Here is a 15,996-nt window from a genome sequence, read left to right on the forward strand (position 1 = left end):
ATTTCCAGGTCTTTTAACTTAAAGAAATCCTTAATTAATGCAAAAATGGCAGCCACTTGTGCTATGCTGAAGCAAAAGGATCCATTTGGAAGCCTCCTTTAACATGAACTCGTTTTTATTTCTAAGTGTCTGACTTAGCCAAAAGTTGCTTCTGTAAGAACATTAGAAAGGACAGGTAGATGGACTTGAATTAAAGTCTGACTTCAGACATTTACTACTTTAAGTCATTTAATCCTGTTTGCCTCAGTTTTCCTCATCTGTCAAATGAACTGGAGACTGAAAGGGCAAATTACCCAGTATCTTTGCCAAAAATACCCCAAATGGGGACATGACTAATAGACTAAACAACAAAAGTCTTGCTGTGATTGAATCCTGCAAATAAAGTTCTAAGTTTTTTTTTCTTGCTCTGGATTTCAAGCCATTCCCTTCTCCTTTTAGACAAAGTAGTGATTCATCTTTATTAAAGCTATCTTCATAGTATAAAAGCTTGAGCATGGCTGCTGGATTGTGCATAATAAAATAGACAAATCTCCTGTGTATGGAACTTTAAATTCATTACTAATCACATAGTCTACATCTTCCCTCTTGGAATGAGAGAATTTTGGAGGCTCAGTATGCACCATACCTAATTTTTTTTCCTATGTATCTGTTCAAAAGAGGAAGAGTTGCAGATTTGAGTTTGTAGATTATGACATTAAAGTACTTACTCTCATTTAAAAAAAATAAACAAAGAGAACAAGCTGGATGTTTTTGCTTTAAGCTCAATTTCTTTCATGGCTTTTCACGGACCTAAGATTTTGACTACTGTGCTACTTGGTTATGGCAAAATCCTTGAAGTCTTGCACCAGCACTGGGTGCACAATTATTTTAATTTCAAACGGCTATACTTATTCAGAATAATGCCGGTTTGTGGCTGAGATCAGACTGCTATTTAGAAAACGATTTTTTCCACTGGACTGAAAACCAACACCCTTCAAACCACTGTGTGCATAGCTATTTTTAAAGTGCAATTGCTAATAATAATTTTAGTGCAACTTCAGATACCTAGAATTTGCATGTTTATGAAATGGTTTCTAGGGTGTTAAAGATCTGTGCTAATTATATATGGTCAAAGCTAGTAATTAAACCTGACTTCTTTATTCAGAATTGGTGTCTATGTGCACTAGGACATTGGGTAGTATTAAGGAAGTTATTTGTTATGATAAACTAGTTGATGTAACTTTTTCGATAAGTTTTTATTTTTAAAGGGCCTAGTTTAAATATTTTCTTTAAATATCCTGCCTCCTTCTTAGGAGGTATAGGAGTACAGAATGAAATAAAGGCGCCTGTTTTACAAGGTATTTACAGGGAAGTAGCCTCCAAAATGACGCCAAGCTTTTTTAGTATGATTGTCTAATATAGAGCTCATTGAAAATATATGCATTTTCTCATCTTTTTTGGAAGAGGTGGGCCTCCAAAATTTATAAAGAGATAAGGGGAAGGGAATGGGATAAAGTGAGATATAGAAGGACTTGTAGATTTATCGCCTGTGGGATATAGTGTATAGATTCATGAGAATTGGGATGAAGAGGGAGGGAAAGGGTAGTTGAAGAAAATAAGGGAAGGATTTATGGGTGAGGGGAGGTTAAGCAATAACAAGGCAAGTTAAGGAGTAGAAAATTTAGCAGGGATAAGAAATAAGAGATATGCACAAACACAATAACAAAGGTCAGGAATAGAATTTATTAGAACAAAAAGTAGAGCTAGTAATCATTGATCTCAAAGAGTAATACTTAAAATTTCAATCAAGAGAAATCTACATTATATGTCAAGCCATATTAATAGTGTTTTAGATGCATGTCTATGTATTTGTAAACATGTATTTATATATGTGTGTATATATATATATGCTTGTGGGTACATATATGTATGCATGTGTGTGTGTATATGTATGCATGTGTTCTATTTAAACACACCCACCCACATACACATAAATATATTTGTGCTTAACTGTGGCCTTCTTGGGAGACATGGTGAGTGGGGGAATAAAAGAGAAGAGAAAGAATAAAGTAAAAAGTACACAGCAAAAAGCAAAAGAGTAACTTACAAGGAAGCAAAGAAAAGATGGACAGTCAAGAATATAATATCTTCTATTATATGCTTTCTTGAAATTGAAATTTATTGTTACAAATTTTGAATTCACCTTGATGTTCTGCTAGGCATTTGACAGTGTGGTGTTTTTTTCCTTTTTGACTTTATTTTCCTATTTTTTTTTCTTATTTTTTCTTTAGTTTTAAATAAATAAAATTTAATAACTTTTACAAAATGAAGAGATGAGAACCAGAGCCTATCAGTTTTTGGAACTGTAGGATTCATAGTCACTTGAACCTGTCTTTAGGGCAGCCTCAGCCAGAATGGAGTCTAAGGACTTGTTCCAAATGGGGATGCAGATCTCTTGACTGCAGCTCCTCTTGGTGAATCCTCAATAAGGAAGTGGGGTTGACATTCTTTAGAGAAATAATCTAAAGTCAATCCTGTACAATGTTAGACTTTGAAGAACAAAGCTACACCCTTTGCTCAGCCTTTGGGATTCTGAGGGAAAGCAAAAGTTGGGTTTTGTTGTTGTTTTTCAATCATTTCCAAATCTTCATGACCCCATAGATCATCACATGTCAGATTCTTTTATTCTCCACCAAAGTCTATCCAAGTTCATGTTTATTGCTTCCATGACATCTGTCCATCTTGTTCTCTGCTTTTCCTTTATCTTTTCCAAAATTGGGGTCTTTTCCAATGAGTCCTGTCTTATTACATGGCCAAAGTGTTTTAGCTTCAGTATCTGTCTTTTTAGTGAATAGACTGAATTAATATTTTTTCCAAATTTATCAATATTATTTTATTTTCCCCCCAAATATACATAAAGTTTTCAATATTCATTTTTGTGAAACTTTGTGTTTCAAATTTTTCTCCTTTCTTCTCCCCAAGACAGCAAGCAATCTGATATAGGTTAAAAAATGATTGATTTGATTTCCTTGCTGTCCAAGAGACTCTCAAATTGGGTTAGCTTTTCCTGAATGTTATCATCTTCTTCTGTGAGTTGATGGTAGGTTCCTCCCTACTCACTGTGGTTACTCTGTTTTTCCTTTCAAGTTTTGGATAAAAACCAGAAGAATATAACAATTTGCTCACCTAACTTTGGCCAGGAATTCCACAGAGATGAAAATCTGGTTACAGGTCTGGGTACCACCCTCCTGTTTGCTTGCATCTTATACTCTTGGTAAGTATTTGATCCCATGAGCAGCTTTGAGGACTTAAACAGTGGTGTTGGAGGGGAATATTTGGATCAGAAGGAAGCAAGTACCAATTTGGTTGATGATACTCTTGGAAATTAAAAGAGAATGCTAGAGTGAGATAGTTTCTTCTTTGGGCTTCTTATTCATGAATCAAAGAGAGGAAACTTGATGTTTATTGCTTCCATTGACTAATAACCTTTGATCAAAGACTCCTAATTGACTCCATTTGAAATTCCATGTTCATTGAGTTGGGGAATACAAGGGCAATATTAGCAACTTTATTATCCAAAGACATTCCTTGGGCTGCCATCAATTTGTAAGCTGTCCAGAAAAGATGGGAAATTTTCTTAGTGCAAAAATGCATGATACAGCCCTCTCCAGTAGTTTTGGCAAGATATAGTGAACACAGGACTTCTCTGCTTTGTATTGTGAAATTGGTTTGTGTGTATTGGTTTGAGTTGTTCTGTCTGAAGAAATCTGGATTGGAAAAGGGGAGTGAAAAAAGATAAGTTGATTTCAAGATATAGATTTCCTTTAACATGGCATTTACCTGTCTACCATTGTGTTTTGAGCCACATATTTGGTTTCTGCATGAAATTCAGTTTTCCCAGTGAGCTATCATAACCTTCCCATTACAGAATTTAAATAATCATGATGATAATGGTGTATTGATGAAATCCTTTTTCCTTTTAAAAATTTTATATTCTAAATATTCTTTTTTTTTAAATTTTGGGTTCCAAATTATCTCCCTCCCCTCTCTCACCCACTGAGAAGCCAAGAAATGTGATATCAATTATGCATATGAAATCATTAGCCATATTGCAAAAGAGCAGTAAAAATAAAGTGAGAAAATTATATTTCAATTTGCACTTAGTTCATTTCTCTCTCTGGAAGTGGATAGTATTTTTTCATCATGACTCCTTTGGAATTATCTTGGATCACTGTATTGATCAAAGTAGCTAAGTCTTTCAAAGTTGATCTGATCATTTTCTTTATTTTCTCTTCCAGAGAATACTAATGGTAGATAGCTCACATTTACATAACCCTTTAAGGCTTGCAAAGTGCTTCATGTAAATGAATCTCATTTAATTTTCATATCAGCCCTATGCATTAGGCCAGTATCTTTTAACCCCATTTTATTTATTTATTTTTATAATAATAGCCTTTTATTTTCAAAATACATGCAAAGATAATTTTTAACCTGCCCTTGTGTCTCATATTTTTTCCCTCCCTCCATCCCCTTCCCTAGAGAACAAGTAATCCAGTATAGGTTAAACATGTGCAGTTCTTCTATACATATTTCCCCTTTTATCATAGTGCACAAGAAAAATTCAGATCAGAGAGGAAAAAAAAACTGAGAGAAAAAAAGCAAGCAAATGACAACAAAAATAGTGAAAATACTATGTTGTGATATACATTCAGTCCCCACAGTCCTTTCTCTGGGTATAGACGGTTCTCTCCATCACAAGTCTATTGGAATTGGCCTGAATTTGTTGAAAAGAACCAAGTCCATCAGAATTGATCGTCATATAATCTTCTTGTTGCTGTGTACAGTGTACTCTTAGTTCTATTCACTTGGCATCAGTTCATGTCTTTCCAGACATTTCTGAAGTCATTTTGCTGAGCGTTTCTTACAGAACAATAATATTCTATAACATTCATATACCATAATTTATTCAGCCATTCTCCAATTGATGGGCATCCATTCAGTTTCCAGTTTTTTTGCCACTACAAACAGGGCTGCCATAAACATTTTTGCACATGTGAGTCCTTTTACGTCCATTAAGATCTCTTTGGGATATAGGCCCAGTAGAAATACAGCTTGATAAAAAGGTATGCACAGTTTTATAGCTCTTTGGGCCTAGTTCCATATTGCTCTCCAGAATGGTTATATCCCTTCATAATTCCACCAACCATGCATTAGTGTCCCAGTTTTTCCACATCCCCTCCAATAGTTATCATTATCTTCTCCTGCCATCTTAGCCAATCTGAGAGGTATATAGTGATATCTCAGAGTTGTCTTAATTTGCATTTCTCTAATCCAAAGTCATTTAGAACATTTTTTCATTTGACTAAAAATGATTTTAATTTCTTCATATGAAAATTATCTGTTCATATCATTTGACCATTTATCAATTGGAGAATGGCTTGTATTCTTATAAATTTAAGTCAATTCTTTATATTTTAGAAATGAGGCCTTTATCAGAGCCCTTAGATGTAAACTTTCCCCCCCAGTTTTATGCTTTCCTTCTAATCTTGACTGCATTGGTTTTGTTTGTACAAAAATGTTTTAATTTAATATAATCAGAATTATCCATTTTGCATTTGCATTTAATGCTGTCTAGTTCTTCTTTGGCCATAAATTTCTTCTCTCTTCACAGATCTGAGAGGTAGACTATCCCTTCTTTTCTTAATTTGCTTATAGCGTCACCCCTTTATGTCTAAATCATGAACTCATTTCGAGTTTATCTTCGTATAGGGTGTTAGATGTTGCTCAGTGCCTAATTTCTGCCACATTATTTTCTGATTTTCCCAGCAATTTTGTCAAATATTGAGTTCTTATCCCAGAAACTGGAGTCTTTGGACTTATCAAACACTAGATTACTATAATCATTGATTATTTTGTCTTATGGATCTAACCTATTTCACTGATCAATTACTCTAATTTCTTAATATTAAATGGTTTTGATGACCACTGCTTTATAATATAGTTTTTAAGTCTGGTACAACTAGGTCTTCTTTATTTGCATTTTTTCCCACAAATTCTCCTAAAATTCTTGAAATTTTTGTTCTTCCAGATGAATTTTTTTTTATTATTTTTTCTAGCTCTGTAATTTTTTGGCAGTTTGATTGGTATGACACTGAATAAGTAGATTAATTTAGGTAGAATTATCATATTAATTATATTAGCCCAGCCTACCCATGAGCACTTGCTATTCTTCTAATTGTTTAGATCTAACTTTATTTGTGTGAAAAGTCTCATAACTATATTCATATAGTTCCTGGTGTTGTCTTGGCAGGTAGATTCCCAAATATTTTTATATTATTCATATATTATATTATATTATTTTTCTTTGTATATCTTAGTGCTGGTAACATAGAAATACTAATGATTTATGTGGATTTATTTTGCATCCTACAATTTTGCTAAAATTGTTGATTGTTTCTAGTAGTTTTTTAGTTGACAATCTACAGGGCTCTTCAAACTTTTTAAATAGGGGGCCAGTTCACTGTCCCTCAGACTGTTGGAGGGCCGGACTATGGTAAAAGCAAAAACTTTGTTTTGTGGGCCTTTAAGTAAAGAAACTTCATAGCCCTGGGTGAGGGGGATAAACATCCTCAGCTGCTGCATGTTGGCCCGCGGGCTGTAGTTTGAGGAGCCCTGAATTTTATCATATTATTTGCAAAGACATTTTTTGTTTTCTCATACCTACTCTAATACCTCTAATTTCTTTTTCTTTTCTTATTGCTAAAGCTAACATTTTTGAATGGTGATAGTGGGCAACCTTGTTTCATCCTTGATCTTATTGTTAACCCTATTTTATAAATTAGGTAACTGAGGTTCCAAGAATATGAAATGACTTGTCCAGAGTTTAAATCTTAGATCTTATATAAAGCAGGATTCAAAGTGATGTCATGTCCAGCTCCTTCTCTAATCTGCTGCTTTGCTCCTTGTGATCTTTTCCCCTGTTGAAGTAATGAGAGGGAACGAAGCTTAAAAGATTTATAGTAGAAGAGAACATTAAAAGTTTCATAATATATACCTTCTCATTTTAGGGGTGGGGCAGAATACAGGTTTAGAGAAATCAATAGACATGATCACATATCTAGTAAATTGCAGACCTGGTGAATTAAGACTTGAGTCATTTGAATGTGAATTCTAGGGTTTCAGTTTTTTGTTTTTAATAAGGAGACTTGGTTATTTTTCCTACCTATTTCAGCTTATATTTGGCAACAAAGATTTCTCCAAAAGAAAGGTTAAGTGATAAATCAAAATTCCCATTAAGGAAGGAAAAAGGAGAAAAATCTGTGTACAAGAATTAGATTTTCCAGTGGGTCTTATTAGAAGATATTCTCTACAATCAATTGAGACTACAGAAGGGTTGGAGTTGGGAGGAAGGCCTGTGGTATTACAACACTGTAATTGAGATTATGGTGTGATATCCTTCAAGGTTTGCAAAATGCTTTTTATACTTTATCTTATTTTGTCTTCACAACAACATATAGGTGCTATCATTATCCCCATTCTGCAATGGCTTCTCAGCTTTCCTCTTTTGCTTAAGAAAAGTCCCTTCTCTAATTCATATAAGAAATGACCTCTTAGTTTCCTGGAATTTTTGGATGATGATTGGTAATGAATAAGACACTGTTTGTTGTTATTACTTCGAGAGCCAGACTTTGGGATTTGAGGGCATTAGAGCTGGTTGAAGGGGATGAGAGCTGTAGTATTAAATTGCTCCCTTTGACCATCTGCTTGAGAACTACTCAAGGTAGTAAGTAGAGAATGGATCTCAAGTGCTGTGAGGCTGTTTGGGCCCAAATGAACAATTATCTCTAAAAAAGATAGAAAGGTTTTAGGGGTGACAGCAAAGGAGAATGAGAAACAATTAAACCCATAGAGCCAGGGTTTCAGGGTAATAACCACTTACTATGGACAGAGTTGGGAAAGGCAGCTAGTGGTTCATTGGGTAGAGTGCCAGGCCTAGAGTCAGGAAGACTCATCTTCCTGAGTTAAAAATCTGGCCTCAGACACTTACTAGCTGTATGAACTTGAGCAAGTCATTTTACCCTGTTTGCCTCAGTTTCCTCCTCTGTCAAATAAGCTGAAGGAGAATATGGCAAACCAGCCCAGTATCTTTGCAAAGAAATCCTTAAATAGGGTCATGAAGAGTTATTTACAATTAAAATAGTTGGACAACAGTGAAATAACAACAAATATGCACAGGAGCTTTCCTAGAAAGTTCTGCCTCTAAATTGCTTGGCCATTGTCAGTATGAGCGCCATGGGTTTGAAGTCTGAGAAAGTCTTTCCTACTCTATTTGTCTTGAAGTCATTTGGTGATCTGGGTTTTTGATTAAACTCTCATGAACTATTCCTCAAGTTCTAACCTGCTGTAATCTAATCAACCTACCCTAACCTACCATAGGGATGGTGAACAAGTTTAATGTTCATTCAAGGCCTTTGGTTCATTAGTTTATATATCGGGGTGTTTTGCATCTCTGAGATGGCTCAGAAGGCTGTTATGTGGGTCTATGGTAGATTTTAACACAGGATCTTCAGTTCTAAATCCAACCCACTTTCCACTGTAGTATGTGCACATATAATTAATACATAACATGTCATTAAGACAGTCATCTAAGTTACTATTAAGGCAGTTTTTGTTTGCATTTCTAACTTTGAGTCTGTATATGACATAGAGACTACTTCAAAAATGTTAATGACTACTTTTCCAGGTTGAACTATAATCATCATAGTGGCTATCATTTATTTACACTTCAAAGTTTGCAAAGTGCTTTTTTATATGTTATCTCATTTTATCCTCACAAGAACCCTATCGGCACTCTCATTATTTCCCTTCTACAAATGAGGAAATCAGTGTCCCAAGCAGGATTCGTACTGGGGTCTTCCAGTCTCTCCATACAGTGAATGTATCATTGTATCACCTAATCCATAAAAGGAATGGGTGGGGAGGGGGAGGATAATGAAAAAGAATTATGAGTGCTACCAAAGATAAGGGAGTACAGGATCTAACCATGAACCCATGGGCTTGTGTGAAGCTGACTTTTAGCCAGAGAAAGAGGCAGGGCTTATGCTGATTTTAATGTTTAGCAGTACTAGTAAAATTCTTAATCTCAAATGTCTGTACATAGATAGACGCCCAAATTTACCTAGTAAGCAAGAAGAGTTAGAAGCCTTATTAACGCAAGGGGATAAAGCCATGTAGGAATTACTGAGTCATAGAACTCAGGATTTATAGACATCTATCTTGGTGGTACAGGGTTTAGAACCCTGCTCTTGGACTCAGAGAGACCCAAGTTCAAATCCTGCCTCAGACTACTTACTAGTGATGTGAGTCAATCTCTTAACCTCTGTGTCATCAGTTTCTTATCTATAAAATGGAATAATAGGGCCTACCTCATAGGTTTGCTGTAAGAATCATGTAAATGCTTTGCAAGCCTTAAAGCTCTTTAGAAAAGTGAGTATTGGGACTGCTAGTTGTTTGAATAGTTCAAATCTAGTCTTAGACACTTAATACGTTCTAGCTGTGTGACCTTAAGTCACTTAACCCCAATTGTCTCAGCAAAAACAAAAAAAATTATATATATATATACATATGTGTATGTATATATATGGTGAGGATAATAATAGCTGAGATGTATTTCTGAATGAAGGAAAGGCTTAATCCAAAAGAAATAGGATTCAAAAAGGGATGATTGGGAGGAAGGAAGGTTTGGTTAATCTTGTTCACTCAAGTGAGGATGTCCAGAACCTAAATAGGGGAGCAGAATAGAAAATATTTGGGTGAAGAGCAGTAGAAGCAGAAACAATTTTTTTCTTTCAGTCTACTACAGATTGGGCACAGACGTGTTGTATAGTAGTGGTGGGAGACCCCAGTTATCCAAATGTCTACTGAATGCTTCTCTCTAGACATGTATTAACCAGTAAAATTCAGTCTCTTGTGACTTTGGGCAGTCCCTTAATGTTTGTGGACCTTTCCTCATCTTTAAAAGGATGTTGTGCAAAATTTGACTCTAAATGTACAGATGACTTTGAGGTTCCTTCTCGTTGGAATGGTCCTACAAACAAATTTCATTCCACAAATGGTGGAGGAAACAGCAGGGGAAATCTATACTAGATCTGATTACCCCTGATTACTGGGATGGAAATAATGGGAACTTTGGGGAGAAGTGGCCCTTTCCTCCTATAACTGGTGATAGAAAACAAGAAGAAAACCAAGTACAGTCTGATTTAATAGTTTAGATTTGAGGAGATCAGATTTCCAAGGGTTTGGAGGGAAGAAAAGTGTAGGGTTCCCTGTGAACTAAATTTCTATATGGAAAGTCAACTGACTTGGATTTGAATGGAAAAACCACTCTTGTTCATCATATATAAATACCAAATGTTCTGTTTGGCATTCAAACCCCTTCATAACCTAGTCCTCTCTTACCTTTCCAGTTTCCTTACACCTTATGCCCCCAAATGCACTCTTCACTCCTGTGACACTAGTTTCCTGGTTGCTCCATGAAAAAAACACTCCTAGCATATTCTCTCTGACTATCCCCCATGTCTGGAATGTTCCCTGTCCTCCTGGGCTTTCTTTAAGTTCTAACTAAAATCCCACCTCTACAGAAAGCCTTTTCTAACACCTCCTTATTCCAGTGCCTTTTCTCTGTTAATTATTATGCTATATATAGCTTACTTTGTAAATGTTTGTTTATTGTATCCCCTATTAGACTGTAAGCTTTGAGGGCAGGAATTATCTTTTGCTCTTTTGTAAAGAGCACATAAAATCTTTGGCACATAAAATGAATGTTTATTGAATTGAATATAGAATTTACCCTATGCTTTTATAATGTGAAGCAGTTTGGATTTTTCTCCCTTTTAAACAAATCTACAAATTTTTCTTCTATAGAACGTTTAAAAAAATTGCTCATTGACATTTACTTTAGTGACAATTTTTGTCCCTTCCAAAACTTAGAACCAAACAGTGGGGCATAGGAAGATCTAGTATGGTCTTCTCCGAAGTTGTCAATTTTTTATGTTGACACCTGATATCTGCAGATGCTGAAGTGTTAACAGTAAATCTATAAAAACTGTATTAATAGAAGGAAGAGAGGAGGCAGAAGCAGCCACATGTAGCAGTGGTGGGAATTATAACAATCATGAATTTAGAGCTGGAATGAGCCTTTTAAACCCTCAAGTTCAGTTTCTTCTTTTTATTGGTGAACTAAGGAATATTTTCTAGAATAAGTGACATGCTCAAGGTCACCCAACTAAGGAATATCTGAGGATGAAATTCAAATATAGGTCTTTAGGACTGCAAATCCAGTTTTCTCTACCCCGTGGTAAACTGCTTCTCTGAGAAGGAAGATTTTTCTCAGTGGAATGCTAACATTTCCCATGAGTGTATCACTTGTTGGAAGTTGGCGAATTCTCCTGGCAAGAAAGAGAAGCAGCTTGTCAGAGAGGTCAGTGATTAATATTTAGAGTAATAGCAACCTCCTGCAGATCTGCATAGACTTCCAGAAACTTTACTAAGCAAATAGTTCTTCAAGTTTGTGGAAGGAAAGGATGAGATGGAATGGAAATTAGGTTTGGAGTGGGACATGGCAGATAGGGCACAGTAAATCAGGCCCAGAGGGAGAGGATGAAATCAGTCTGATTGGGGAGGCCTCCAATTATGAGTGTTTTACAGTTCATTTTTGCTTTGCTTCTTCCCACAAGTGATTTAAAAAAAAAAGTTTTTAACAACAGGTTTAAAGGATGGGGATGAAGGGGTCTCTGTTAAACTCTGATGTTTCAAAATTATATCTCTTAAGATTTAGAAAATACTCATAGAAAAGCCTTAATTTAAAAACTTTTTTTTGGAAGGCGGTAGAGAGAGGAGGCTATCCCTCCTTCCTTGGAGTGTTAAAGTTATATTTTTGACGCATATCTTTTGGGTCCTGACATTGAACTTTCTATTTTTTTAAAAAAAGCATACAATCTTTCATATTGCTGATATATAAATATACTATTTGCTCTTGGATCAGAAAAGTCTTCCTGCTTTTTTATTTAAGTGGTGATGTCAAAGGAACTACTAGCTCCTCATTTCCAGCCTGTCCACAATGCCTCTTTTTTGGGGCCTGCTTTTCTCTTCTCCTGTCTGCTCTTTTCATACATATATACCATGGATTTGAAATAGGAATTGAGAGATGGATAGCAGTTTTATCTTGGCACCTTGTTCTTTGATCATACTTTAGTCCAGACTACAAAATTGTGCTTCATTCTTCTTGCTCATTCACATTTATATTATCAATGTTTCATAATGGTCTGTTTGGGGTAAATAGCGTAATACTAAGAATGATGACAATGTTGTGTATTGTTTCCATTCCCCTTCTCATTTTTAGATTGTAAGCTCCTTTTATTTATATCCCCAGTTTTTAGGACTGTATCTAGAATTCAGTAGGCAATAAATGTTTATTGACTGAGTGATTAATAATTAGTGATGTGGGGACTTCTTATTCTCAGCTGCCACTTTGTCCATTATGGTTCTGTGCTATCATTTGATCCAAATGTGATGCAAAAAATACACTGTTTAACCTTTTTAAAAATATTCTTCTAGACCAGAACTTCTTGACCTGGAGTTCCTTGACTCTGAAGTTTTTTGTTTTTGCTATTTTAATGCAATTGGCTTTTTTTTTTTTTTGGTAATTCTAGGCATTTTGTTTTATGTATTATTGTGAGAAGGGGGGGGGGCATAGGCTTTTTTAACTGGCCAAAAGGATCCACTTAGTTTTATGATAACTTTTTATGGAGATTTTGCCATAAATACTGATGTATTGCTATGGGCAGCCAGCCTGCTTCAGCTCCCTGCCTCCATCGTCATGCAGTATCTATCTCTACTCTTTTGAGAGACCTCACAGGGAAAGATAAACAGTTGTTTTTTGGTAATGGCTTGAAGTTCAGACTTTCTTAGAGACAGGAAGGTGAACTAACCTAAATGGCTTCTGTGATTAAGCACACACAATTCTATAATTAGAAAACAATGAGCAACAGGAAATATTTCTCTAACACTTTGAGCTTAACTTGGTTTAAGGAAAATGCTCATTTGCTGTCCTGCTACTTTTGGGGGCACTGTCATTATAGGTATCAAATTGGTGTCTGTACAGGAGTCTGTATATCAAAATTCTAAATGGCATTTTTTGGTGCTTGGGGTAGAAAATCAGCTGTAGAAAAAGAACGGGGATGTGTTGGGTTTGGAATGGAGTATGATTGAAGAAAGGAAATAGTCAGGAGAAGAGATTACAGGAGCCAGTATTATGTGGTGGAAATGGGGTTGGATATGGAATTAGATAGATCCGGCTACAGATCTTGGATCACTTATTATTTGTGTGACTTTAAGCCCGCCAGTCAGGCCTCCTATTTGTAAAATGGGCTGATTGGATTGGATGATTCCCAAAAGTCCTTCCCAGCTCTTGAAGACAGAAAACCTGGATTCTAATCACATCTCAGTTATTTACTAGTGTGATTATGGATAAATTGCTTACCCTTTTATCTGAGCTAATTTTTCTCAATTGTAAGAGAGAGAGTATTTACACAACCTACCTCACAGGATTGTTAAAAGGAAAGTCCTTTGCAAACCCCAAAGTGCTGTCTAAATGTGAGTAGTTATTTTTCTGGGGCATTTAGGCGGGACAGTGAATAAAGTGCCAGATCTGAAGTTAGAAAGACTCATCCATCTTCTTGAGTTCAAATTTGGCCTCAGACACTTAACTAGTTGCTTGACTGTATGTAGTAAGTTACTTAATCCTGTTTGCCTCAGTTTTCCTGTCTTTAAAATGAGGTAGAAAAGGAAAATAGCAAATCACTTTAGTATCTTTGCCAAGAAAACCTCAGAAAGAGTCAGACACAACTAATTGCAAAATTACAACAAACCACTTTAGTATCTTTACAAAGAAAAACCAGATGGGGTCATAAAGAACAAGATATGTTATAATTGTGCATGTTTATTAATATTTCTATTTTTGGTGAAGCTTGGTCTTTTGATCTTATTGCTGTAAATCTCTGCACTTAGAAGAGAATTCTAGTCTCTCCTTCCTTTCTTTCTTGCCTCTCTTCCCTCCTTCCCTTTTCCCCTTCTTCTCTCTTCCCTTCTTTCACCTCTCTCTCAAACACATCTACCTTCTCTCTTCTTTTTTTTTTTTTTTTTGCTTGCCTGGTTGCTTATTCATTCATTTATTCATTCATCCATCCATCCATCCATCCATATCTGTTTATTTAGTGAGACAGTTGGGGTTAAGTAACTTGTCCAGGGTCAAACACCCAGGAAGTGTTAAGTCTCTGAGGCTGGATTTGCACTCAAGTCCTCTTGACTTCAGGGCCAGTGCTCTGTCCACTGTGCCATCTTGTTTCTCCCTTCTTTCTTTTTAATAGTGTGATTCTGGCCACCTTCAGCACAAATGAACCCTTCTTAAAGAACCAATAATACCAGGTTATGGACAACAATACTAGAGAGCCTTAATACATCCACATTACTTCTGGACAGACTTCTATTCATTAAGGAGATTAAACTTTATAGACTTGGAAGGGTTCTTTAGAAGTCTTAAGTCCAACCCAGATCTGAACAGGAGTTCCCTCTGTAGCATCCCTGCCAAAAGTAGCCTTTGGGCCTCCTGTCACAGAATTCCAATAAAGTGGAATCCATTATTTCCCAAGGCAGTCAGTTCTACTTGTGGATATGTCTAATGGCCAGGAAATCTTTCCTCACATCAAATTGAAATTTGTTTTTTTGAAACTTCCATCTCAAACATTTAGAGTCCCATCCGCATTTGCTGCTATGTGATCATTTAACTTTTTATTTTTTATAATAGGTTTTTATTTTTGAAATACATGCAAAGATAGTTTTCAGTTTTCAGCATTCACCCTTGCAAAATCTTGTGTTCAATTTTTCTTCCTTCCTTCCCCCGACCCCGCTCCCCATAGACAACAAGTAATCCAACATAGGTTAAACATGTACAATTTTTAAAAAACACATTTCCATATTTATCATGCTGCACAGAAAAAATCAGATTAAAAAGGGGGAAATATGAGGAAAAAAACCAAGAAGGGAACAACAAAAAAAGGTGAAAATACTATGTTGTGATCCATATTCAGTCCCTTAGTCCTTTCTCCGGATGCAGATGGCTTTCTGCATCACAAGTCTATTTTGGAATTGGCCTGAGTCACTTCATTGTTGTAAAGAGTCAAATTCATAACAGTTGATCATCACATAGTGTTGTTGCTGTGTACAATGATCTCCTGGTTCTGCTCACTTCACTCAGCATCAGCTCATATAAGTCTTCCCAGGTCTTTCTGTCATCCTGCTGGTCATTTCTTACAGAACAATAATATTTCATTATATTCACATACCATAACTTATTCAGCCATTCCTCACCTGAGAGGCAGCTACTCAGTTTCCAGCTGTTTGTTGTGACTCTTTAACTTTTTAAGAAAAATAAATACAAGTGTGAAATTACACACGTGTCCAGCACTAGTATCAGAGTCACCATTGGGTTCTTAGGGAGATTCCATCTGGCAGGTTGCAGAGTGTACCAAAGCCTCTGTTGGGGAAGGTTAGTATTAGATGTAATTTTTCACCATCCCTCTCTAGTCTTTTGAAGATCTTTAGAAAGGTTGAAGCAAGCAGGTTACTTTTGGATGAAAATGGGCCTTGGGTAGCAAACCTGCCCTATTACATAGGGCAACAACAACAAGTCATTCTGCCTCCAGTGAAGAGGTCCAGGGAGGCTTGAAAGGCTGAAGGCAGAAATGTTGGGTTTCCACCTACATTGTTATAAGGAAGCTGACAAGTCTTAGCAGAAGCTAGAGTGCTAAAGATGAGAATTTCCTGGGCTAGAGTCATTGCAAGTAATAACTACGCCTACCCTTAAATTCTGTGTTAGTCAAAGTTAGAATGCTGTAACTGACTATTTAAAATTAAAAAATCTTTATCATAAGACCAATTAATTGCCCCAAGTTATATTCC

General features: G+C 36.0%; 1 protein-coding gene across 2 annotated transcripts in view; it reads left to right on the forward strand.

Annotated features, from left to right (window-relative positions):
• Nucleotides 1-15,996, forward strand: part of SERINC5 (serine incorporator 5) — a 118,177-nt gene that overhangs the window by 85,728 nt on the left and 16,453 nt on the right. For both annotated transcript variants that reach the window (XM_051991701.1, XM_051991709.1), the window contains exon 8: nucleotides 3,127-3,253. In XM_051991701.1, the coding sequence (XP_051847661.1) occupies nucleotides 3,127-3,253 (127 nt within the window). The remainder of the gene's footprint in view (nucleotides 1-3,126; nucleotides 3,254-15,996) is intronic.

The sequence above is a fragment of the Antechinus flavipes genome, chromosome 1, assembly GCF_016432865.1.
Source record: "Antechinus flavipes isolate AdamAnt ecotype Samford, QLD, Australia chromosome 1, AdamAnt_v2, whole genome shotgun sequence".
NCBI classification, from domain to species: Eukaryota; Metazoa; Chordata; class Mammalia; order Dasyuromorphia; family Dasyuridae; genus Antechinus; species Antechinus flavipes.